The 27,318-nt window shown below is 36.7% G+C and overlaps 1 protein-coding gene across 2 annotated transcripts in view; it reads left to right on the forward strand.

Moving 5' to 3' along the window:
- GRB14 (growth factor receptor bound protein 14) overlaps nt 1-27,318 on the forward strand; it is a 127,088-nt gene that overhangs the window by 24,472 nt on the left and 75,298 nt on the right. Inside the window, exon 1 of one of the 2 annotated variants that reach the window (XM_055291944.2) lies at nt 26,187-26,394. The exons of the other annotated variant lie outside the window; for it this stretch is intronic. Coding sequence (XP_055147919.1) covers nt 26,332-26,394 — 63 coding nt within the window. The 5' untranslated portion in view covers nt 26,187-26,331. Of the gene's footprint in view, nt 1-26,186; nt 26,395-27,318 lie in introns of those variants that run through there. 2 annotated transcript variants of the gene reach the window in all.

The following is a 27,318-nucleotide window of genomic DNA, read 5'->3' on the forward strand; positions in this document are numbered from 1 at the left end:
TGGATTGATGTGGTCAATTAACTAGTCATAAAAAGGATACCTGACATTTAATCCTTCCGTTCCTTAGAGTTAGATTAAATAAATGAAGGTTTTGTAGGTTATTTCAAGGATTAAAGACTAGATCTAGGAATCATTTTTTTTAAAGCTGGTTTTTTGATGGCAAATGAACTATAGTTCTTTACTCAAACAGAATCATTTGTACAGTGAGTGACGGTTCCAGCTTTCCCCAAGGATAAGACAAAAATTGTGCTGAAAAAGTTCAAGGTAATATTTGAGTTTAATGTTTGCTTGAGTCTGATTTGAAGTGTAAAAATAAGATGCTAACAAGTCCCAAGTTGAAGAACATATTATTCCACAAAATGTTTTCTTTGTGTATTTATCAGTATTTTACTCTAGCCATTCTAAACTATTTGCTATTTTTATCTTCTTAGACCAAATGTACTTTAAGTAATTCCTCAAGTCATCAAGAAGGAAAACACAGCTATGAGAGAATCTTAGATAGTAATTTTAAAATAAGATTAGAATAGCATGTAAGGAAACTTTTTAAAAAGGACTTTGGTTTTTAGTCGTTTCTGTCTCTGTCTTCTATTTTTGAGAAAGCTGGCATCTTAATGACTTGAGGGATAATTAGTTGCTTCTCATGTTAGGGTTCAGGATTGCTCTGATTTTCCTTGGTGCACAAATATTTTAGGAACAATATTTCAAAAGACAAAACAAGTCTTACTGCTTTATTGATGCTCGATTCATTTCTGTTATGTATTTAAAAAATAGCTTGTTATGTTACTTCTATCACTGTATGGTCACTTGTGTTTGGGAAAAACTGATTTGTGATTGTGTGTTAAGTAGAATGCCTACAGTATATTCTAAGTTGGGGGTTCACGTTTAAGTACAAATATAGAATTCAGTCTGTGTTTCTATCTTTTTTTTTTTGACGGAGTCTCCCTCTGTCATCAGGCTGGAGTGCAGTGGTGCAATCTCAGTTCGCTGCAACCTCTTGCCTCCTGGGTTCAAGCGATTCTCCTGCCTCAGCCTTCTGAGTAGCTGGGACTACAAGCGCATGCCACTAAGCACAGCTAATTTTTGTATTTTTAATAGAGACAGGGTTTCACCATGTTGGCCAGGATGGTCTCAATCTCCTGATCTTGTGATCCGCCTGCCTTGGCCTCCCAAAGTGCTGGGATTACAGGCGTGAGCCACTGTGCCTGGTCCCATTGAGCAAATTCTAATTAGATTCATGATCTTATTTCTGCACCATTGCAATAGTCTCTAAGTGCCACCAACTCTTCTGACAGATCACACCTGTCTCTTCTTCTTCTGGTATTGCTAGAGTGCTGTCTATAAAAACTCAAATCCGAACATGATATTTATCTATGAAAGTCATAGCTAAGAGACATCTTAATGACATTAATTCTTGAGTGGCTCCCCACTGCCTATAGAATGGAACCTAAGCTCTTTACTGCTTCTTACAAAACCCTCTGTGATCTGACTCCTGACAGCCTTCCCCTGGCCTCTGTTTCATCCTACTCCACATCTTACTTCCCCTTCAGGCTTAGTTTGCTGTCCCAGAGTGAATTATCCCTTTTTCTAGATAGCATTTCCTAATGTCCTCAAGAAAAACAAATCACATACTCCTTAGGCCTCACTGTGTCCATTGTGTTTGTTTGTTTTCATAGCATATATAACATCTGTGCCCAAATAGTTTTTTATATCTGCTTTTGTCTGCCACTAGACACACAGATTGTTGAGAATAGGGATTGTGTCTTACCCATTGTTAGCACTGAGCCCTTGGCACAGTAAAACTTTAAAAAGTTGGATGAAAGCATGAGTAGGCTTACCAAACTGAAAATTCTTAATGTCCATTTGACTACACAAACATTGGTTTATTGCAAAATCCTTTGCATGCTCTCAAGTATTCGATCATCTGGATTATTTTATTCTTCCTTTGATTTATCTAATAAACACATGTTTTCTTCCCTCTAACTACAGATACTGAGCTGGGCACTGGTGAATGAAACAGATATGGACTTATTAATGGGTCTAATATTGTCTGATTTAAAGGGCAAAACCAGGGTCTAAGATTGTCTGTTAAAGGGCAAAACCATTTTCATGAAGAACCTGTAGCTGAGTTATGGCAGAAACAGACTTTGATGTTTACTGTGAAGTCTGACCTTGAAGAACTACAGGAATACACTTTTCTTTGCCTCTTCTCGAAATGCTGTTTTTATTTTTGTCAATTTCCTTTTGTTATAAAAGTTTAAAGGAAAATATTTAGTGGGTAAGTTAAAATGTGTACACGATACTTGTGGTAAAAAATGTCTAGCCATAGAATCACTTATGAAGAGGTTTAAGAAGAAATGGATTTCATCTTTCTGCTCTTAAATGTGGCGACTTCAATTAACACCCTGGAGCTTGTCAAATTATGGGTGAGTCCAAAGTTCTCGGTGCACCTGTGGTAGATAATGAGCATTATTTAAAAATTTCTGAGTCAGTAATTACATACAACCTCTGTACTTTATAAGACAGAATATAGGGGAAAGCATCCTGGAGGATGTTGAGCAGAGGGTTTTCATCAATATTCATCTACTGTGTTGTGAGTCAGCACAAGATAGACTTTTTTTTTTTATTAGACAGACTGTAATAAGATATTTTAGATGCTATCTACTGATGGAAGCTGAAGATTTTTAGTTTTTGAATAGACTCCCCTTCTCCCCTACTGACAATATGGTCACATCAAAATTTTTTGTTAATTCTATTAATATGACTATGTAAATATCATTCAGTACTGCATAATATGTTATGATTATATTCTTTTGTTGTGAAAACATTCTGTTTTTCCTGTAGTTAATAATTGCTTTGTTGTTTCATTTGCTTCATTTTCTTTGATTCTATTTCCAAATTTATTCTCCTCTCCCAAGAAATGTAAAATAATCTTAACATAAACTTCCAAGTGGCCAACTGTGCAGGGACTCTGTTAGTTCTGTCCTTCACCCGAAGGCATCCTTCCTGGAACTTTCCATTCTTCTGCCTCTGTTCTGCCCCTGCCGAGAGACGTTGCTCTCCAGGGCTGCCACAGTACTGTCCTCACCTTGGGATTTTGCTTTGCCTTTGTTCTGGGAATTCCTTTTTTCTCTCTCCTGTATTGGATTCCCTGTTTCCAGGGTCTCATGATTTCTTCCTTTTCCTCTTTTTGTGGTGGTGTACCTAACTGGGGGAAAGAGGAGTAATTTTTCTGAGTCTTTATTGTTCTGAAAATGCCTTCATATTAAGTTTACAACTCAGAAATACTTTTGCTGAATATAGAATCCTAGTCATTTTTTGCTCAAGGCATTTTAAAATTGTCTTTTATTTATATACTGTTAAGAGTTCCAATTTATTCGCAATTCCAGCTTGCCATCTTGAATCTCTAAATCCTATGAAAACATATTCATTCATTTATTTACTTGATTTTATTTTTTAGTAGTCAGAATGTATATATAGTTTAATACTATTTAAAATACATTAAAATTATTCATTGAAAAGTCTTGCTCCCGTTCTCATATTTATCAGCACGTGTCACCTCCCTCAATACCTACAGGGATTTGCCTCCAGTAATGTCTTTTATACATCCCCATGTACTTACTTATGTAAATATAAGTAATTGTAGTTATAGGTTTATTATAGGCATATTCTATTTGCTTTGCCTTTTGGCTTAATGGTTTCTTGGTGCCTTTACAGGAAAGCACTTTAAAAAGTACAGACCACTATGTAACATAAAGTAATTGTATTAACTCATAATTTAGGATGGGTTTTTGCACACTTGCAACTACATGTTGATTAAACAAAAGGCTTATTATGGGGAATGACAAAGATAAGAATAACTGATCAGAGAGCTAAGGGCATGGAGGCAGAGTTGAAATGCTTTGAGAAAAGCAGAGCAATATTAAAAGGAAGTAAGAGACATGGAGGTGGGTATGTAGAACAACTTTCATAAACTGAGGAGTATTTCCATATTTGAAAAAAATTGTTGGTATGATAGAGTGCTTTACTGTATGCGGAGCACATACAAAGTAAGCAGAGAGAGAAGTCTTACGGTGTCATTAAGTCCTGATTCTCTTCTTTCAGTTTTTTAGATTGCGAGTAGGTTGCCATGCACATGAATGTCAGACAATGAAGAGGAAGGCCATATGAATACTATGTGTCTAGTGGCTGATGCTGGCCACAGACTTGGATCCCAGCCTAGTGGCGCCCAAGAGGTAGGGCCTCCATGTCAGAGCTGGCTTGTTTAAGGTGGGTCCCAAAGGTTTCACTGGGTGTATTAGTCAGTTTTCACACTGCTGATAAAGACATACCCATGACTTGCCGGGCACGGTGGCTCACACCTGTAATCCCAGCACTTTGGGAGCCTGAGGCAGGTGGATCACAAGGTCACGAAATCGAGACCACCTTGGCTAACACAGTGAAACCCTGTCTCTACTAAAAATACAAAAAAATTAGCCCAGCGTGCTGGTAGGCACCTGTAGTCCCAGCTACTGAGGAGGCTGAGGCAGGAGAATGGCGTGAACCTGGGAGGCGGAGCTTGTAGTGAGCCGAGATGGTGCCACTGCACTCCAGCTTGGGAGACAGAGTGAGACTCCATCTGAAAAAAAAAAAAAAAAAAAATACCCGTGACTGGGTAATTTATAAAGAAAAAGAAGTTTAATAGACTCACACTTCCACGTGGCTAGAGAGGCCTCACAATCATGGTGGAAGGTAAAAGGCACATCTTACATGGTGGCAGGCAAGGAGAAGTGAGAACCAAGCAAAAGGGGTTTCCCCTTATAAAATCATCAGGTCTCGTGAGACTTATTCACTACCACAAGAACAGTATGGGGAAAACTGCCCCCATGATTCAATTATCTCCCACTGGGTCCCTCCCACAACACAAGGGAATTATGGTAGCTACAATTGAAGATGAGATTTGGGTGGGGACAATGCAAAACCATGTCACTGGGATTAGTAGCCTATGAAGCACGCTCTGGGTCAAGTTTACCAAGTGTGTCAGCTCAGCCTCCCAGAGCAATAGATACTGCTTTGGACAAGGCAGTAGGCTCAGGAAATAGTTCCTGAGGATTAGTGAGGAATCATGGGGAAGTTAACTGCCCTAAGGCCTTTGGAAACCAATGGCCCTCAGACCAACAACCCTGGGAATTAGAGAAGATCAGGTCTCCCTAGACCTGTACTCTGAAAATTAGCAAATTAACAGAATGATATTGTAGGATGCAGTTGGACCTGAGCAGAATAGCCTTTTCCCTTGACCTCTTTTATTGAAGAACACAAGTACTATTAAGGCCTGGGCCTGAGGGTCTATTATAGGCATACTTTATTATAGGCACCTCTACATGAGGTGTTATTGGTTGGGGGATAGAAAGAGAATAGCAGTTTTGCTTTGTGGCCTTCAAGATTTTGTCACTCAGTAGACACTTTCAATGTAATGTTTTGGTCAAAACCCCTTACTTAATGGACTAAAGTGGAAGGTACTTCTGTGGTATGATGACAATAGAAACAAAAGTTAGTCTAATCTTCCTGTGTGCTCTTTCTCCATCCCTGGTCTTAGAAAGTCTTAATATTCTACACAGAAGATTAATGTGGAAGAGTATTTCTAACTGCCAATTTATCTATTTAACTGTTGTTTTGAGAGGAAAGCTCAGTTAAATACACAGACAGAATTTCTGTGCATAATCTCCAATCAGCTTTATATTAGAACTGAAAACAATTTCTTAGTGCTAATAGACATTCATTAGGCCAAATAATTTTGCTTTGTTAACAAACTGTATAATCAATTTAGGATTGCAGCCAAGTATTAGCATGTTATTCCACATGTGACTTAGCTGTTTTCAAAAGACATCAAGTGGCAGCTTTGCAAACATGGTTTAGAATAGCGGGACCAGTGCAGTTGTATATTCAGAGCATTTTAATATAAAAATAATGGAGTTAATATTTTCTATTCAAATAATGAAGAAAATGATTGTATCTTATTTGTGAAAATTTAAAAAGGTGAAACCACTTGTACAAAGCACTATCAAAGTGGTTTCAACCATAGGTTTAGATGAAATGATAGTGCAGAAGAGACATGATTAGGCTTGTAGAATTCCTCCAGTGTCAGGGTGCTATGTGCTGTATATAAAGCATAAACTGAATATCAATTTGTGTAGGATTATAATCTGAATAATGGCTTCATTGTTTCCTTCCCCCAAACTATTGAACTTGCTTTATTTGAGTGTGGCATAAGGTCATGAAATTTATTTGTTTATTTTATATCAGAATTGAATTGATACATCCACATAAGTATGTTCTCATTCACGGTACTCACTGGGAGACAACTTTAATTCTACTGTTATAGTTTCTGCTCAGTAATTTTGAGACAAGTAATTTTATTTTCATTATTTATAACCATCTTTTAAGCATTCCCATTGGTGACTGGTCCTAATTCCTTGACAGTATCTGCTTTTGAGAATGAGCAAAAAGTCGTTTAGAGCCAATTCTGGGAAATAAAGTAAAACACTCAAACTAGAGAATATATGAAGAAAGTAATGAGGCTCTGAGTTTCTTATGCGACCTGGACACATTTATTCCCTAGGAAAAATATGAAAATTGCTTGTGGAGGGGTATGGTATGGACTGAATGTATGGTTCCCGCTGCCTGCAAATTCATATGTGGAAATTACCCTATGTGATGGTATTAGGATGTGGGGCCTTTGGAGGTAAGGAAGGTGGAGCCCTCATGAACAGGCTTAGTGCCCCTATAAAAGGGACCTGAGAGCTAGCTAGCTCTCATTCACCACGTAAAGACCCAGTGAAAAATTGGCTGTCTGTAACCCAGATGAGGGTTCTCACCAGAACTCGGCAATGCTGGCACCCTGATTTCGGACTTCCAGCCTTCAGAACTGTGAGAAAGAAACTTTTGTTGCTTATAAGCCACCCAGTCTATAGTGCTTTGTTATAGTGGTCCAAGTGAAGTAAGACAAGGCCATTCTTGGATTAAGGGTTCTGTGGTTAGGATCTTTGACCCCTCCAAACCTCATGTTGAAATTTGATCCCCATTGGTGGAGATGGGGCCTACTTGTGTTTGGGCCATGGGAGTGAAGTCCTCATGAATAGATTAATGCCCTTCTTGGGTGGGAGGCAAATTAATTTTCTTTCCATGAGCTCTGGACAGAGCTGGTTGTAAAAAGAGCCTGACACCTCCTTTCTGTCTCTTGCTTCCTCTCTTGCCATGTGATCTGTGTACATGCTGGCTCCCCTTTGCCTTCCACCATGAGTGGAAGCAGCCTGGGGCTTTCACCAGATGCCTAATCTTCCAGCCAGCAGAACTGTGAGTCAAATAAACCATTTTTCCTTATAAATTACTCAGTCTTGGGTATTCCTTTGTAACAACATATATGGAGTAAGACAAAGGGTATAGGATATCAAAACTTTTTCTGTGACGTTGCCTGCGAAACTGCAAAGTAGAGCTTATAGGATTTTTAAAAAGGATAAACAAAGTATTATTGTAGGTGTAATTTAAATGCATTCACATAGGACAGTTTCTTGAAAGCAAAAATATAATAATTATAAACCTTTATCAATAAGAGTTGAATACTAATCTTATATTTTAACTTTTCTAAAATGTCTGTAAATGTGACTACAAGAGAGACCTCTATGTACTGTGATATGTACATTCAACCTACAAAAAATACAGTCCTACCTCATCAAAGTTGACTTGCAACTAATATGCTGGATTTATAACCATAACTACCATTAAATGAATGTTATCTGAAAGCAGTTTTTGGAATTATTTCTCTGAATTGGGAATTTTAATAAAGGTGTCTTGGAGGTTTAAACAGAAGTCATCTTTTTCTCAACATAGCCTTCCCTGCAGCAAACTGAGTATTTAAAACTATTGCATTGATTTTAGAACGATGTTACTTAAAATAGCTTGCAGCTTTTTCCTATTTATGCCAGAAAATAATGGTCTCTCTTTTGTTAATAAACTGTCAAATAGATACAGGTGGCTAACAGTGAAAATACAGGCTGATTTTAAACAATTTAGAATGAGGTTCAACATAAGGAGGTCTACCTGAATGACTTCTGAGACAATCACTTTTGAAGATTTCACTCATTTGCTGCATATATATGTCCTGGCATATTTGTTAAATAAGTATAATTATTGCATAGTTACACATCATAAATATTTGAACTTGAGGTAAAAAATGCATGTTCTCCTATAGTTACGGTTAAGAGTACTTTTCTCTCTCCACCTACATATGACTCTATAATGATGTCCACATTTGCTTTCTCGATGTTTCTGCTGTGACCACTGGCAGAAACAGCATAGCCGACCAGATGGTCTGTTGATTTAAGTAGAGAAATTCTTTGGCCCTTATTTAATTCAGTTGTTCTACTCAATCTGCTCAGGAGAGTCTAATGAGAGAACATAAGGCTGCTGCTGTTAATATGAGGTACATTGGCAACATTTCTGCATTTCTTGCCCACCCTTGGCTGGGCATTATTGTTAGTTTTCTTATCTTTATAAAACCATCAAATGAATCATTTAAATAATAAAAATTGTTTTCATGTGACATAATATTTTTAAAGAGGAGTTCTAGGTTTAAATCCTGTTACCTGTAGTTTTAGAAGATTGGAAACACATTTATCTGTTAACAGTTGATAAGAAGTTGATTATCTCATTTAGCTTGAGAAATATTTTGATGACCACCATGCTTCCAATGTGGAAAGATAGGAAAGAGCAGTTGGGAAGTCCTGAAGGAATGCAGTTCTTTAGAACTGCATGTTTATTTCAGAAATTATCATGGCAAACACTGCCTTTGAAAAGATCCTTCCAGTGCTCACCTCCTTTTAATGTGGACCGCAGTGACGCCATTTCACCCCCTCTTTCATGTGGTGTTTTACTTCTGTGAGAAAAGCTTTATGTCCAGTGCAGTTTTCTTTCCCATTGGTTTTGATATCAAGAATGAAAAATTTCTTGGGGAGATAATCCTAAATGTCAGTTTCCGGTTAGTAAGCCCAGCAGAACTTGCATTGGGAAAAATAAAGAAGGTGAAGATCTTTGCCTTAAATTCTTTATTGGACTTTAAACTAATTGACGGCCTGACTCCCTCCTTCCTTCCTTCCTTTCCTTTATTGGCAGTAATATTATCTGTTAGTATGTAGTATGAAAATTGGTAGATACAAGCAATATGACATTATTAAAGACAATTCCTATATTAAAGACAATTCCTATATTAAAGACAATGACTGTAGGGACATGGGGGTTCAGCATGTTTAGGGGCTACATTGTTCCAATAAACTGAATTTTTAAAACAAATTATTGACTGAAAGACAACTTTCTTAGGCAGAGGAACTATCTTGAACAAAGTAATTCACCTTAGATAATGAACGTCCAGCACAGTGCCTGAGACATAAAGGATGTTCATTACTGAGGGGCTCTGTATTTAAGGATGTCTTCACTTGACCCCTACTCTTGTTTAATCACTTGCCTGTGTATAGAATTCTAAAGTCAACTTTGAAGATATTGATCCATTGTCATCTGTCATCCAGTTTTGCAAATGAAAGTTTTTTTTGCCAATCTGATTTCTTGTTATTTAAATAAGACTTTTTTGTTTTGATTTGTTGTTGGTTTTTAACTTTCTCTCTGGAAACTGTACAGTTTTTCTCTTATTGTTGCTATTAAGATAGTTCATTAAAATATGTTAAAAATTGTCTTTAAAAAATAACTATTTCTGCTCTGTACTTGGTAGGCTCATTTAATCTCATGCGTTCGGTCTTTTATTCAGCAAAGAGAAAAATTATGTGTTTCATTATTTTCTTTCTTCTGTTTTCCCATTCTGTGTCCAAATTTTGCCAAGCATTATGTCAGCCTTGTGGTTTTCAGCAAGTTAACCTCTAACATCTTTGATCGTCAATTGCATTATTATAAAGTGGAAATTATAATCCCCAGGAGGCCAGTACCCAGTATGGTAATTATTCTTTCTCCTTCAGATGTCTTGCTTCTCTAAGCTTATCATTTTGATCAAGGGATTTGAATCTAAATATAGACTTCTGGCTCTTAAAGTTGTGTCTAGGCTGTTTTCAGCATGATGGTTATTGGGCATGACTCTGGTCTTCCTCAAGGTAGCGCTGGCTCATTTCTGAAAGCTTCGACACTGTAGCCTGTGTTTTGTGGCAAATGCAGAGATCAGCATGTAGAAATGAGTCAAAGCATATATGGAACGGGGAGACATAATGTTAAATAACAAGGAAACTCTTAGAGTTTGTTTTAAGATAGAAGTCTATAAAAGACAACAGTGGGATCTATAGTATTTTTATGTGGGTTCATCTGATGAATGGCTGCCACATTTATCTTCCCAGAAGAACAGCTCTCATCATGTCATATTCTTTGTTAAAAATCTTAACTGGATCCCCACTGCCTACAAAATTAACATCAGATGCCTCAGCTTAATTTTCGAGTTGTCCAAAAGATTAACTCCAATGCAACTTTCTAGTATCGTATCCCACTATTCTCTACATATTCCTTCACTCAAATCCAAATATGTTACTCTGTGCTTTCCAGATCTATCCCATGCTCTTTCCTTGGATTCCTTCCCTTCCTCCCATTTATACCAGGACATTCTTCTCTTTTAAGGTTCAACTTCATGACCTCTTCCTTTAAAATACCTTTGCCAATCTCTATAACTCCAGGTTCTATTTCTATGTATGCCCCAAAGCACATGCTGTGTGCATCTTTTATGTGTAACATTCTGCATTGAAGTGACTTAAGGCATAATCTATGTCACACTCATCTGTGAGGTCTAAGTCTAAGTACTTATAAGTACTAAGGTCTAACAGTACTTATAATCCATGCTCAGTAAATATGGTTGACTAAGTGACTGGATGCATTGTAGTCATGCTGCATTAGAATGTTTTACATTGAGAAAATAAATTTGGAGGTTGTTTTGTTTTTGTTTTTAAAAGGAGCTGACTGGTGACCAAAACTGTGCTTTGTTGACTACATTGACCTTACAGGTTTTTATATTATCTATATGCTCGCTTCTTAATATTTATTTATTTATTCAGCTTTATTGAGGTATAAATGACAAGTAGAAATTGCATATATTTAAGGCATAAAATGTGATATTTTGATATATTTATATATTGTGACAATAAATTAACATGACTAAGCTAATCCCATCATATAGTTATCATTTTTTTGGTATGGTAAGAATCCTTAAAATCTACTTTCTTAGCAAATTTCAAGTATGGGTTTCCACAAATAATGATAAACACTTGCTAATGACACAGGAGTACTGTCAGATATTTGGGAAATAGTTATTCAGCTTTCAGTCTGTTTCCTGTCAGAAGTTTATATAAAGAAAAATGAAAATCAAATATAATGCTGCTTGTAACTGAAAACATCGTGCATTTAAGCGAAATTTTTTGTACCATTTAGCTTGTTTTGCTCTTGAACATTATTTGAAAATAAACCAACTTATTACTTGGGATTGATGGTATTAAGTGTGCTGGGTGTTGAGATTTATTTCAAAATGCGTGGCCAGGTGCGATGGTTCACGCCTGTAATCCCAGCACTTTGGGATCTGCCCAAGGTGGGCAGATCACCTGAGGTCAGGAGTTTGAGACCAGCCTGGCTGACATGGCAAAACCCCATCTCTACTAAAAATACAAAAAAAAAAAAAAAAAAAAAAGCCAGGCATGGTGGTATGCGCCTGTAATACTGGCTACTCAAGGGGCTGAGGCAGGAGAATCACTTGAACCCAAAAGGAGGAGGTTGCAGTGAGCCAAGACCACGCCACTGCACTCTAGCCTAGGTAACAGAGTGAGACTCCACCTCAAAAAAACCACAAAAACAAAAACATATAAAACAATCGCAAAGGCATTCTCTCTTCTAGTTCTTTTCCACTGATGAAATCAAAGATACTGAACAATCCAATCTTTAAATTGGAGAATTCCTTGTAAGGAAATGTGTAACTTTTATAAAGGTACTAGCAGTTTCTTGATAAACATAAGAAAGAGTAGAACAAGACATTGTATGGCGGTTTGTTATGTGTGATTTATAGTATTTGGGGAAGATCAGCCATAATTTTGTGTCTTTAGTCAGTAGAATGGCATTGATTTGTGGCAAGTCAACATATTCCTTTGTATTTTTGCAATGGTGATAATATTTAGGAGAACAGTACTTAAGCCTCTTGAAAAGTATTTTTTTTTTTTTTTTTTTACATTGTAGGGACTTAGTCACACATCTCCTAAATATTTAAATATTTTAGTTTTGTTCAGGAAATGAAACTGTTTTCAAGTGTATATTAATGTTTTTTTCTTCTTATAAATGGAAAAGTACTTAGAAAGATAATTTTGTTTAAAAGCTTCATTTTGCAGATAGAAAGATAAAACTGAATTTTATTGGGCTGAATACAAATTTTTATTTAAAATAAATATAGGATAGAAATTGAAATTGGGTTAAACTGTAGCCAATAAATTGAATTAAATGCAATGCTGGCCTGGTGCGGTGGTTCACATCTGTAATCCTAGCACGTTGGGAGGCCGAGGCAGGCAGATTACCTGAGCTCAGCAGTTCAAGACCAGCCTAGGTAACATGGTGAAACCCTGTCTCTACTAAAATACAAAAAAAAAAAAAAAAAAATAGCCAGGCTGGTGGTAGACGCCTGTAGTCCCAGCTACTTGGAAGACTGAGGCAGGAGAATTGCTTGAACCTGGGAAGTAGAAGTTGCAGTGAGCCGAGATCGAGCCACTGCACTCCAGCCTGGGTGACAGAGCAAGACTCTGTCTCCAAAAAAAAAAAAAAAAAAAAAAAAAGCAATGCATTCTAAATTCTGCATAGTAATATAGAATTTTATTATAATGCCTAAGTGCGTATGAGATCACCTAATTGTGTCAAGAAGACAAAATAAGTATTTTCAGCACCAGGAAAGGAGACTCCCTCAAGTAAGAAAAGTCCAATTTCATCGAACTTTTCCACAATGTTTACAGTCAGAAAATCTATGAAGAAATGATTTCTATTTTAATGTAAGAATGAGTACGATATTTTACAATTTCAGATGTTTTCGCTTATATTCTTTTACTATTTGTCCCACCAGTTTTATGTTTCTTATTTTTTCTTTCTTGCCTTTTTCTGACTAATCAAGTATTTTAAAATTATTTTATTATTTTACTCTATTAGCTTGTGGTTATACACTATTTTACTGGATTCTTTTTGGTAGTTACTCTAGATACTGTAATGTGCATCCTTGATTCATTGAAATGATATTGTTAACACTACTTAAATCTGTTCCTTCACTTTCCACCCTTAATGTTAATATTGTCATGTTTTTTAATTCTACATAGATCTTCTACTTCACAGGACATTAATATGTCCACTCAATATTCACTCTGAATTAGCAGTATATTCACTTTTTTCACTGTTCTACCTCCGCTCTAACTTCTTTTTACAACTGTTGATTCTCTCTACCTTTTACTCTCCTTTTTTTTTTCTTTCTCTGACGTCAATTTTCTTCTACCTGAATATTTCTCTTTAATGTTTATTTTAGTGCCATTCTGCTAGTGACAAATTATCTCCAGTTTTCTTTGTCTGGAAATGGTTTTAATGTAAGAGGGCCATAGGGAGAACAGTGATATTTAGTGATAAACAGGGTTAACTTAGAATGAAGGGAAAGTTGAGAGAAGAGGTTGAATTTTGTGGGATTTTGTTTCTGATTAACTGTGAGATTCAGAAGCATAGTAAAAGAATTTTGGTAGCTGGAGAAGTGTGGATGGTGAAGTAAAATAAGCCAATGGACTGCTCTTCAGTAGAGAGTCTGGGGCCTGAGAATGGATGACCTGGGAGTTCTGGACCTGTGGTGATTGACATAAATGGGGAAAGGGGAGGGCATGAAGACATTGTGTTGAGGGACTCAAGACAAGCAATCACAGGGAAACTGTAAAGAGGAAAGTGTTTGTACCACCATACTAACTTCTGTGTTCTCCTCTTAGCTATTTCCACGATGATGTGGAGGCCAGGGGAGGTATTAGGTTATGGAGACTTGAAGGTTCCACTTCAATCCTAGGGAGTGAACTATAAGAGCTGAAAATAGGCTGGGTGCGGTGGATCACGCCTGTAATCCCAGCAGTTTGGGAGGCCGAGGTGAGTGGATCACGCAGTCAGGAGTTCAGGACCAGCCTGGCCAAGATGGTGAAACCCCATCTCTACTAAAAATATGAAAACTAGCCGGGCATGGTGGTGGGTGCCTGTAATCCCAGCTACTCGGGAGGCTGAGGCAGAGAATTGCTTGAACCTGGGAGGCGGAGGTTGCAGTGAGCCGAGATTGCACCACTGCGCTCCAGCCTGGGCAACAGAGCGAGACTCCTTCTCAAAATAAATAAATAAATAAGAGCTGGAAATAAATGGATTGATTTGGGAGATGCTTAGGAAGTAAAATTAGCAGAACTTGGTGACAGAGTGGATATGGATATGGGTTGTGAATAGAGGGAAATGTCAAAAATGACTCCCAGATTTCTGGTTTATACAACTTGAGGTATGTGGTGGCCATTCACTGAACTAGAAATGCTGGATGGAGGAAGACTAGGTTTGGGTGGCAAATGGTGACACCATCAGTTTGGCTTAGACTTTTTGAATTGCATGTGAGTCATCCAAATGGGGATATCAAATAGCCAATTAAATATATGAGTCTATTGCTGTGCAGAGATACCTGGGCAGAAGATAAAAATTTGGGAACATCTTTCTATAAATTGTTAATTGAAGTCTTGGGTCTGAATAAGCTGGACAACAGAGAGTCAACAGAGAGAGGCTAGTCAAGAATGCCAATATGATGCTGAAGGACAAATAGAATGAAGACAAGGGTCCTTAAAATTGAGGAGTTTATTGGTAAAAGATAATTCAGCTGGAGGGAAATTTTAGTGTCTTTTTTCTTTAAATCAAGGGGCTTGAATATGTGTAAAAGCCAGTGAGAGGAATCTGGTTGAGAAAAGTTAACTATCCAGGAAAGAGAAGAGATCATAATATAGAACTTCTAAGAAGCTGGGAAGGAAATAGACATATATGATTTTCCTCTTGCTGCTGTACAAATTACAACAAATTTGGTGACTTAAAACAACACCTATTTATCTTAGAGTTTTGGAGGACAGAAATTTGAAGTCAGTTCACTGGGCTGAAGTCCAGGTCTCAGTGGGGCTTCCTTTGTTCTGGTGGGTTTGGGTGGCAGGGCAGGTGTGGAGATCCGTTTCCTTTTCTTTTCCAGCATCTAGAAGCTGCCTGCATTCGTTGGCTGTGGGTCCTGAATCGCTTTGATTCCTGGTTTGTTTTTTGCCTTTCTTTTTCTCTCTGTTTTCATGGAAACATTACCTTCTCTAACTCTGATCCTCCTCTTTCTCTCTCTTTTAAGGACCCTTGTGACTACGTTGGAACCCCCTGTATAATTCAGGGTAATCTTCCCTGATCAGGACCATTAGCATAATCACGTGTGCAAAATCCCTTTTACAATGTAAGATTACATATTCACAGCTTCCAGGAATTAGGACATTGACATGGGGTGATGGCGGGGGAATTATTCAGCCTCCTACGAAGACCAAGCACAGTTAGAGGGGCAAGCCCTAAAAGAAAGAAGGGAAAATTTCCTAATTTAATTGAAGAGAAAGAAGGTAGAAAATAGAAATATGGGTGGTTTGTATATGTCATAGTGGAAATACAATGTATTTCCTATTTCACTAAAGTAGAGGTTGTTTTACTTGTTTGAGGGAAGAGGCACTGGTAGTAGATCCATAGAAGAAAGTATCATCCTGACAACTAGAGTATGTTTTCACTTCACTGATAGAACAGCCTGCTGTGTGCCAGGAGCCCAGTGGGCAGAGGGATATACAGATATCCAGCACAGGGTGATGACTACCTTTCTGTCACTGGGCATTTTCTTTACTTTTTTTTTTTTTTTTGAGACGGAGTCTCGCTCTGTCGCCCAGGTTGGAGTGCAGTGGCGCGATCTCGGCTCACTGCAAGCTCCGCCTCCCGGGTTCACGCCATTCTCCTGCCTCAGCCTCTCCGAGTAGCTGGGACTACAGGCGCCCGCCACTACGCCCGGCTAATTTTTTTTGTATTTTTAGTACAGACGGGGTTTCACCGTGGTCTCGATCTCCTGACCTCGTGATCCGCCCGCCTCAGCCTCCCAAAGTGCTGGGATTACAAGCGTGAGCCACCGCGCCTGGCCTGGGCATTTTCAAAGCATGTTAAATATACATTTCACTGGAAAAGTTTAGTAAGTACTCCTGGGTGCTCAGTTACAAAAGATGACTTCATTGACAGTTCTAATATTTGCTAATTGTGTAAGTAATGCATACTTTCTAAATAGAATGTTCTTTTTTTCTTTTTTTCCTGAGATGGAGTCTTGCTCTGTTGCCCAAGCTGGAGTGCAGTGGCACAATCTTGGCTCACTGCAACCTCCACCTCTTGGGTTCAAGCGATTCTCCTGCCTCAGCCTCCTGAGTAATTGGGATTACAGGTGCGTACCACCACACCTGGCTAATTTTGTGTTTTTAGGAGAGATGGGATTTCACCATGTTGGCCAGGCTGGTCTCGAACCCCTGACCTCAAGTTATACACCCACCTTGGCCTCCCAAAGTGCTGGGATTACAGGCATGAGCCACCGCGCCCAGCCTAGAATACACTTTAAAGAAATGTATCATAAGGCTGGGCGTGGTGACTCACACCTGTAGTCCCAGCACTTTGGGAAGCTGAGGCGGGCAGATCACCTGAGGTCAGGAGTTCAAGACCAGCCTGGCCAACATGGCAAAACCCCACTCTACTAAAAATGCAAAAATTAGCCCGGTGTGATTGGGCACCTGTAATCCCAGCTAATTGGGAGGCTGAGGCAGAAGAATCACTTGAACCTGGGAGGCAGAGGTTGCAGTGAGGCGAGATCACGCCACTGCACTCCAGCCTGGATGACAGAGCAAGACTCTGTCTCAAAAAAAAAAAAATGTATCATAGAATGCTACTAGAAATAATTGATCAGAAGTAAAGATACAGTAAGAATTCTTAAGAAGTTTTTCTAGATATTTGTGTAGTCGGAGATCATGGCACTCTATTAAGTACTTGCCCTTTAACTTGAGTAATCTGATAGCTTTTTAAAATTTAATTTTTCCACTGATAGTAAATGAATTATAAAAATTATAAGAATGAAAATAGATATATTAAAAATAACCACTTTGTGATCTCCTCTGTTCTCTTATTTTCCTTCCTAGAGATCAAGATTGTTAAAAATTTGGCATAGCTTCGTGGAGGTCTTTTTCTATGGGCTTACCTATGCTCATGTGTATAGCTGGTCCTCCAATAAGGTCATTTTCTTCAGCATCATTTTTATCTAACATGGTTGAGGAAAAAAAAAATCTATTGCAGGATTAGGCCACTGTCTGTGTGAAGTATGCACTTTCTCTGTATTTCTGTGTGGGTTCTCTCCAGAGACTCGTTTCCTCCCACTTCCCAAAGATGTGCAGGTCAGGTTAATTTTGATGTCTAAATGGTCCCAGTGTGAGTAAGTGTGTGTGTATGTACAAGTGTGCCCTGCAATAAAATGAGGTCCTGGCCAGGTTAGGTTCCCACCTTGAGCCCTGAGCTGCCAGGATAGGCTCTGGCCACCTGTGACCCTGAACTGGAATAGGCAGATAAATCATTAGATCATTATCTCACTTGTTTTTACTCATCTTTCTTAAATGTATATATAGCTCACATTTATTTCAGTGTTTAATATCAGAAGTGTTTTGGGTCTTTATTTAGAAATTTGGTGATGTTTTTATGACCAGAAATGTGCCATAGGACCTTAACTTATGTATTTTATCATTTAGCCCATGGTGAAACTGGTTTAAATCTTTATTATGTCTTTTGGCTTAAAGTCACGGTTTCTAAGAAATGATTGACAATGTTAAGTAAGGATTACTATATATATAGAAGTATAGGATATTTTATTGTTTTTACACAAATGGGGTCATACTAAGTAATATTGTAAAATTTGTTTTTTTAAATTGGATACTGTGTTTTAACAGTTCTTTGTTAGTCCATATTTTAGTTCTCTTAATTCCTACCTAGTATTCCATAGTCTGAATATATTACATTTTATTTATATGTGACCATTTCCAGTGTATATGGTGTTTCCACATTTTCCCTTGTAAACAGTGATGCAGTGAATTCTTCCAGATACTTTTCTAATCATTTATGCTCCTTAGTCTATAGAGAACCAGAAAAGGAGTGCCTATGTCAAGGGCATGGCCTCTCAAGATTTTTACAGGTGCTGCCAGATTTCCTTCCATAACATCTGTTCCCATCTATATGCTTTTTATCAGTATTGGAGAATACCACTCGCTCACTTGACACTTGTACCAGCCTTTGGCTTCATCAGTCATTTACATTTTTGTCCAACTCATGAAGATGCCTTATGTTAATGTATGTTTCTCTTATTACTGATGAGATTATCTTTTTAAGTGTTTATGTTCAGTGGTATATTGTGTGTGTGTGTGTGTGCGAATTGTCTTTTCATTCCTTTTTTTTGTTCATTTTTCTTTTGGGTTTTTATAAACTTTTCATTTTTAAAGAATGCTTTATGTAATTTATGTATTTGGATTATTAGTTTATTCTTAAATATATTGCATATATACTTACTCAATATGTGTTTTGTATTTGAATTTTATTTGTGGAGTCTTCTATAGCATTAAAATATTTATGAGTCAAAATTGTTTTTGTAATTCCTTTTAGGTCTTACTTTGGAAGACTTTTCATATTACAAGATTATTAAAGCATTCTTTTTTTTTTTTTAGACAGAGTCTTGCTCTGTTGCCCAGGCTGGAGTGCAGTGGCACGATCTTGGCCCACTACAACTGCCGCCTCCCAGGTTCAAGCAATTCTCCTGCCTCAGCCTCATGGGTAGCTGGAATTACAGGTGCACACCACTAAGCCCAGCTCATTTTTGTATTTTTAGTAGAAACGGGGTTTCACCATGTTGGTCAGGCTAGTCTCAAACTCCTGACCTCGTGATCTGCCCGCCTCGGCCTCCAAAAGTGCTGGGATTACAGGCGTGAGCCACCACGCCCGGCCATTAAAGCATTCTTGAGTTATTTCTTCTAACATATTTACAAACTAATTAGTTTTTTAGAATTTCTTTTTAGTTGTCTAATGTTACAGTCTATTTTAGAGTATGGTGTTAGGTAAAAAAATCTATATTTTGTTTACTCAGATGGGTATAGTTAGTCTTTTTAGAAAGTCTTATTCTTTATTGATTTTCAGTGGCATCTGTTGCATATATGCACACACAAACACGAGTCTGTCAAAACCTTTTTAAAAATTGGCTAACTACAGTTTTATTATATATTAGTGTATTAGTCCATTCTCACACTGCTATAAAGAACTACCAAAGACTGGGTGATTTGTAAAGAAAAGAGGTTTAATTGACTCACAGTTCCACTGGCTGTACAGGAGGCATGGCTGAGGAGGCCTCAGAAAACTTACAATCATGGCAGAAGGGTGAAGGGGAAGCAAGCATGTCTTCACATGATGGCAGGAGAGAGAGAGTTGAAGGGGAAGTGCTACACACTTTCAAACAACCAGATCTCATGAGAACTCACTATCACAAGAACAGTAAGGGGGAAATCTGCCCTCTTCATACCAGATCCCTCCCCAACCGCTGGGTATTACAATTCAACATGAGAGTTGGGTGGGGACATAGAGCCAAACTATATCAATTAGTATACCAGGTATGTGAAGATCCCCCTCATTGATGTTGTTTGCCTGCCTTTCTTGGCTACAATTGTACATTTTCTTAACTTTGAAATAGTTTGACTAGCACTGAAGTGATTTGTTCTTAAAAGGTTATATAGAATTTTTTTGTAAATCAAACCATCTAGGATTTGGCCACAGTTTTTGGGAGTATCTCTTTGACAACTGTCTTTCTTCTATGGCAATTAGTTTCTTTGAATTTTATGGAGTCAATTTGTATAAATTATATTGTCCAGAGAATAATCTATTTAATTATGTTTTATTTGCATAAAATTGGGGGAAGTAGACTCTTATGATTCTTATCATTTCTCTGGTATTATTTCTTATTTTGTATATTGGTACTTTCTCCCTTTTTCCCCCTGGATTTGTTTCACTATTTATCTATTTTATTGTTTTCCCCAAAGACAAGATTCAGGACTTATTAGTTTTATCATTCTACCTTTTTTTTCAAGTTTTAATTTCTACTTTTATATTTATTAGTTTATTCTTTCTGATTTCCTCAGGTTTAATTTAATAATTTTTTTTAAATTTTTGGATGTTAATAAATTTATTTTTGTTTAATATACATGCATTTAAGCTTATGAATTAGAGTCTGAGAATTGTTTTAGCAGTATGAGATATGATATATAGTGTTTATTATATTTATTATTATTACATAGACATTTTACACTTTCAATTTTCATTGTTTTCTTTGCCAGAACAGTTATTTGAAGAGTCCTAACATTTTCAGATGCTAGGAGCTTCTTAACCCCAGATTTATTAGTGATTTTTCCTTTTACTGTATTGTGATTAGTAACTATTATCTGTATTCCAGAATTTACTGGGGTTTTATCTTCGATGTCCAATGTGATCAAGTTTTTTTTTAAACCAATATCTTAAAGAGAAGGGATATTCTCTGATTTCAACTTAAAGTTAAATATATGGCAATTAAATCTATTTTATTATGTTACCCTATTTATATATTTTATATTTATACCTACTTTTTAATTCTCTTGTTATTCAGGCTTTGAGAAGGTTAAATAATAGTCAATTAATAGTGTGTTTCCATCTGATTCTCTTTATACTTATTTTAGAGTTTGCTTTACAAATGTGTACTATATGACACCTAGACGTTCATAATCATTTTATTTTTATTGTGAATTACACCATAAGCATTATAGTGTTTTCCTCCTTGCTCCTTCCTTCCTTTTTATTTTTATTTGTCCTGTGTGCTTTTGCCTATTCTTTTGAATAGGCAACTTGATGAAACACTTGGTTAAAGGGAGTTACTTCACTCTTAGAGTGGAGGGGAAAAAATGGCTGGTGGTGGATCAGATCAGCTCATCAAATGTAAAGACTGACTCTATGTCATTTACTTAAGGAAGTGAAAATTCATAGTAGAGTATGATGAGCTGGTAAAACCAGAGTTTCTGAATTTACCTCTGAAGATCTAGGCTACATATTTATTGCTGCAACAATCATGTTAAGAATTTTCTGAGACTGGTGTTCTCAAGACAACATTTAGATTTAGTGTTCACACTAGTGGTCACTAATAGAACTGTGTCAGATAGTAAAAGAATATCTGAATTTTCGTGTAAAGAAGACTTTGTGCTTTTGTTCAGAAAAAAATCGTAAGGCTAACAATTGTTAAGATGAGAAAGGAGGCTCTTGTCCACTATGTAACCAGAGTGACTAGTCTTTCCACATTGATTGTATGTGAACATAATGCCTACTGTGTACAAAGAACACTCTGCTAGGTATTCTGGGAGAAGCAGAGAAAATAAGAGACTCGATCCTAACCGTAAGGAATATATTTGTGTTGAGCAGAAAAAGTAAGGCCTGAAAAAGGATTTATAAGTTATCAAAACAATGCATTAGTATCAGGCAAGAAAGGAGAAATGGAAAAGTTTAAGTCCTAAAAAAAATTACAAAACAGAGAATGATATGATTTATATGGAGGGATGACTGCTTGGTGGAATAAATTTTGATCTATGTCTTTGAGAGAGATGATGAACCTAGCTAGGCAATGAGTTATCCCAAGGGGGCACAGCACAATAGTATGAGATACAGGGAAAGATGAAAGGACAGTGCAAGTTGTATTTTGTGTGAGGCAGGAGATTTGTTGGATTAAAAAAGTATTTGTAGGACTTGATATTCAAGAAGCATCTACCTTATTGCTTTTTTTTTTTCTCTGTATAAAGTCACTGGGGGCTTTATACAGTCAGATAGACACTGAGATGGTCAGAGAGAAGTTAGACATGCCACTGCCCTCAAGGAACCTCCATTCTAAATAATATAGAATGCATCCACATAGGAGACAGTAGCTGAAGTTTGAATAAACTGGTGTACGATAAAGAATAAAGTGGTAGTATTGGAAGGACAGGTAGGGTTTGAATCTGTAAAATGAGGTGAAATAATACTTTGCAGGGCTGTTAGAATAAAATGAAATAACATATGCAAAGTGCTTGACACTTAATGGGCAATTGATAGGTGTTTGTCGTCTTTCCTTCTTTCCCCACCTCTCAATTCTGAGACAACTTGTACTATAAAAAGGAGAGATCCTTGAAAGATGCACAGAAGTGAAATTTTCAGAAGAGGTGTGACTGGCCTTGGGCCTTCATTGTGGGGCTTAATGAACTGAGGAACATTGTGAACAAAGAGGTGGGAATACAGAACATGCTTTTGGGAGCTTTGTTGACGTTGAGTGGGAGAAGAGATTTGAAAGGGAGACTTGAAACCTAGAGGTTGGATGGTACTTTTGTATTAGATTGATGCAAATGTAATTGTGGTTGTTGCCATTACTTTCAATAATAAAAACCGCAATTACTTTTCCACCAACCTAATAGTATTCTGCTTCTGCCCAGATTCCACCTTGTATACTATAATAACTGATGGTTTATGTGTCACCCTGCATCAGCTCTCATGGTAAACAGGAATCATGAGTTGATTAACTTTGAATTCTCCATAATAAACAGCACAGCACTTTACACATAGTAAGGTCTTCAATACGTATTTATAAAGCAGGTTAATAAAACAAACAAATGCTTGGGTACGTCAGAAACAAGGGCTGTATGAATGTGACATTTTATGCTAATGTTGTATCAAGCTATGTATTTAATAATAAAATACAGAAACACATGTTGTAGAGTGGAATAGTGGGGTGCCTTGGAGAGGGCCAGATGCAGTTTTCTCCCTGGCTTAGTGGCTATGGACTTTGTGAACTTGGACAAGTTCTTTTGCAGTATGTGCTTAAACCCAAGACCATTTCTTAGCTGCCTGCTTTTCTGGCCTTAATTTCCTCATCTATTCAATAGCTAGTACCTTATAGAGTTGTGAGCATTAAGTGAAAACTAGCTCAGTGCCTGGCACATAATGGGTGCTCACATAAATATTATTGATAATCACAATGATAGTTATTTTTATTTTTCCTAATTGAAATATTGATATGAAAATATTTTAAGTGACAACATTTGTTCTATCCAGTTATCAAACAAAATTCTAAATAATATACACTGCTATTCTGTAATATTTTATTGTTGACTCTGTTGTGTTAAAAACATCTTGTAATGTTAGTTTCATTTTTGGAGATAAAAGACCAATTCTCTGCAGCGGGAGTTTAAGGAGTGTTTTGTTAGTGTCTGCCTTGGGCTCTTCCAGGCCTTCTGCAAACTTGATTTCCTTTGATCCTCACAGCAGTTCTGAAAGTGTTGGTCATAGTTTTTTATCCTCATTTTGCAACTGAAGAAAATTAAGGCTCAGGTGACAAGGTTAGTGAGTGGCAAAGTCATTTATAATAATTAATGAGAAAAAAGAATAGGCTGAATTAAATTTGGAATCAGTGTCTAAAATAACTAGGGAGTAAGATAAAGCACAGTCAATATGAGCACCTGCAAAGGATTACAGAAAAATGAGATTCCACCTGTCTTAAGTAGGCAGCGTGCTGTCTTGTTCAGTTGGCTGACTATGAAAAGTATCGGTAAGCTTCATTTTTCAAAGACCGTTGCCTTTTTGATAACATAGTCACAAAATGCCAAATTTTGCTCTTCATAATTTTCCCTGAAAATTTAGAAACTTATTTTTCCAGCGTTCTGAAGGGATGATCTATCACACACACGTAAGCAGCTAGTCATCTATTAAGTGTTTTTAAGCCCTTTTAGGGCATGTATATATTGCACTGTAATCTATACAGTACCTGGATACTGTTTTGAATTGAAGCATTTATTTTATAAATAGTGTTTAACAGGCTCTATGGTGTGATACAAAACAGCATTTCTAACTTCCCCATCATCTAGACTTCAAACCTCAGATTAAACTTTGAGACCTTGACCCTGGGTTCACATCAGTTTTCAAGTTCTGCATGTTCTTCCTGTCTTCACTTTTCAAAGCAAGTGCCGTTTCCTCCTTGAAGCCTGCCCTGATCTCACCCCTATTGCTTCTACCTTGGTGCACCCTTGATACTTAGCATTTAATCACTATTAGTCTCAGCTTACTACTGAATGGGATATTTTAACTTAAAAATTAGTATCTCTATTCCACTATGAGACAAGAGACCTTAACTGTCTTAATAATAGTGTGTTCCTACTGCCTGATACAGGGCTTGGCAAATATTACTTTGCTTGATAATTTAGTGAAATGAATTGCTTTCATTATGATGGAACCCCAATAAAATTTTTGAGACCAGAGATAACACTTTATTTTTATTTTATTTTTTTTGAGACGGAGTCTTACAATCTCGGCTCCCTGCATCCTCCGCCTCCCGGGTTCAAGCAATTCTCCTGCCTCTCAGCCTCCCGAGTAGCTGGGACTACAGGCATGTGCCACCACGCCCAGCTAATTTTTTGTATTTTTAGTAGAGGCGGGATTTCACAGTGTTAGCCAAGATGCAGAGATAACATTTTGTAATATTTGAAGGCTAAATTGAGAAAAGAAGACAGATAAGGCCAAATATTACGGATGATATTCTTGAAATTATTAGTTACCATGGTCTTTGTTATTGCTGGCTTGCTGAAAAGTAGCTCAAGGTTAAAACAGAATCTTTTACTTCACAAATGCTAACCCCCCCATTGCTGTATTAGTTGATATTTTCTTTCTTGGTAATTTTCTTTTAAAAGATTATGATAAACCTAACTGGATAAGGATCAAATTAATTAATGCCTCCAAACTAGATCTGTGACTTTTTATTTTAAGCGCAGTATTGCCACTCCCAACTACCATTCTGAGGGATTTTTGGTTTTGAAATTCAAAGCAGGGAACCTTGGAGTTGTAGTGTCTCTTTTTTCTTTTGAGGAATATGAGCTCACCATGCATATTAAACTCACTTATGTGTAAAGCAGTAAAGTGAACCCTGCCTAGCAGCAGTCAAGATAATGAAATGGAAAGTTTGTGTCTGTGTTGCTGAGAATCTTCCATTTTGCCTTGTTACTACAACAATCACATTGTAATCTAGAAATTACCAGTTCTTCTGCTGAAAGCAGTGGGTCATGACTGAAGAGCATTGAACAGTTCAGTAAAGCTTGTCCGGATGTCAGTCCAGAAGATATTTTACAATTGTAAAAGCTCAGATTAGTTTTAACGTTGCAATCCTTTTTGTCATTTTTGAGTGTTTCTTTCATTTTTTATTTAGACTTCATTGAAATTTTTCTTGTCAGTTATAGATATTTTCCGCTGTAAACCTCCTCCAGTCTCCCTCCCCTAGAAACATTAGAATAAAATTTTCAGTTTTTATGAGAAGAAATGCAAAATGGTCATTAAAATTTTGAGAAAGCTTTGGCGGTAGTTATTTTTTAAATGCTTTTAATGGAATGAAATATGCTACATCACACACATTTGTGCTTTTTAAAAACATAAGTATTTGAGATTGATATATTGTAATTTAATCCCCTCTTTGTATTTAACACTATTATTTAGGTTTATTGTTAAAATAATATTTAGCAGTGTGTGATATCAAGCATAGCTGGAAGGTTTATAATACAAAAATTTTAGTGTTTAGGAAATGAAAGATATTAACATATATTAAAACTCTTTTATTAGAACATAGAAATTAACACTTTGTGCCAATTCTAACCTCAGGATTATTTTTTGTGCCTTGTGTATGTTCCAATTGATCTCTTCATCAATTTTATGAACAGCATAAGTAAATTTAGTTCATTAATGTATTTATATACTTTAAATAGACCAATGTAAACAGATTCTTATCTGCCATATGTTGAAATGCTTTAGTAAAGACATAACTGCCTAGTCAACAAAGATGGCATTGAATTGCACTGTTTTGGAAAAAAGTTGAGCGAACTAGATGCCTGTTAATCTGGTTCTTTAAATATCATAAACAAAAGTATCAGAATGTGTTTCCAAGGACAAAGGCGGGGTTTTCCGGGCTTTGATTGGTTGCTGCCTTGTCCTGTCCCACAGCCATCCTTAACTGGCTTTGGGTAGATTGGAATCACATAAGCAGGGTGACATTTATTATTTTCCTAGTTGTTTCATTGCATTGAGCCCTGAGATTCCCAAGGAGTAACCATAAAAGATTTCTTTTATTTTGTCCATGACCTACGAGAGAGGATTATTCTAAGAAGAGCAGGCATGAGTTTGAGTGCAAGAAGAGTCACTCTGCCTGCAATAACGCCAATAATTCTACAGAAAAGGGTATGTGACTTCTTTTTCCTTTTTTTCTTTAGTTTTTCTTGCTGCTTTTTTTCCCGTTACTGTGTGTTTATTAATACATAGGAAGCTCTACTTATATACCCTTGAAAGAGCCTATAATTCATTGAAGTTGTAGGTAAAATTAAAAGACATATTATTGGAATTGAACTAGGAAAAATAATACTGCGCTAGAACATTGCTATAGTTAAAGACTTTCATCTAAAAGAAGTTTGATCTCGATTTCAGGTCATTGTGATTTAGAGACTGTATTGAAACTTTTTCTTTTTTTTCTTTCTACTGTAACTTCAAGCCTCTTTGTTTTTAGTTCAGTAGGAAATCTGCTATTATGTCTTGTATTTGTTTACCAAGGAATAGTTTCTTTGTTTCACCATAATTCATAATATATCAATCTCTTCATTGTTGAATAGACTATACAATTATTTTACTGTTTAAACATGTGTCACCAGTTTATTCTCAAGTTTCTACCCATTTCTATTGAGCTTCTGCGTATTTGCTTAAGAAAAACTTTCCATTAAATTCCCCTGTGAAAGGGCTTTCTGTTAATTATTAATGCAGTTAATCCTGGGTATGAAAATATTTTATTTATTAGTTTTTTGTAAAGATTATTTTTATGTCTCACTTTCAGCATTGCATTTTACAAGGTGGTATATGCAACCATGTCATGTAGCCATAGTAAACTTTTCTTGTAAATCTCCAAAATAAGAACATCGCACTGGACTTCTTAAAGAATCAAATCTGTCGCATTGAGAAGGAAAGCACTAAAACTCAGTTTTGGCAATATGCTTTCCAAATGGTTTTGGTGACACTAGAAACTGTAGTGTTTATTTTTGAACTCAACTTTTAATAGTTAACTGTTAACTATCAGTGCATTCCATTAAGTCAAAGGTCATGTTGCAATTTATTTGA

The sequence above is a fragment of the Symphalangus syndactylus genome, chromosome 9, assembly GCF_028878055.3.
Source record: "Symphalangus syndactylus isolate Jambi chromosome 9, NHGRI_mSymSyn1-v2.1_pri, whole genome shotgun sequence".
NCBI classification, from domain to species: domain Eukaryota; kingdom Metazoa; phylum Chordata; class Mammalia; order Primates; family Hylobatidae; genus Symphalangus; species Symphalangus syndactylus.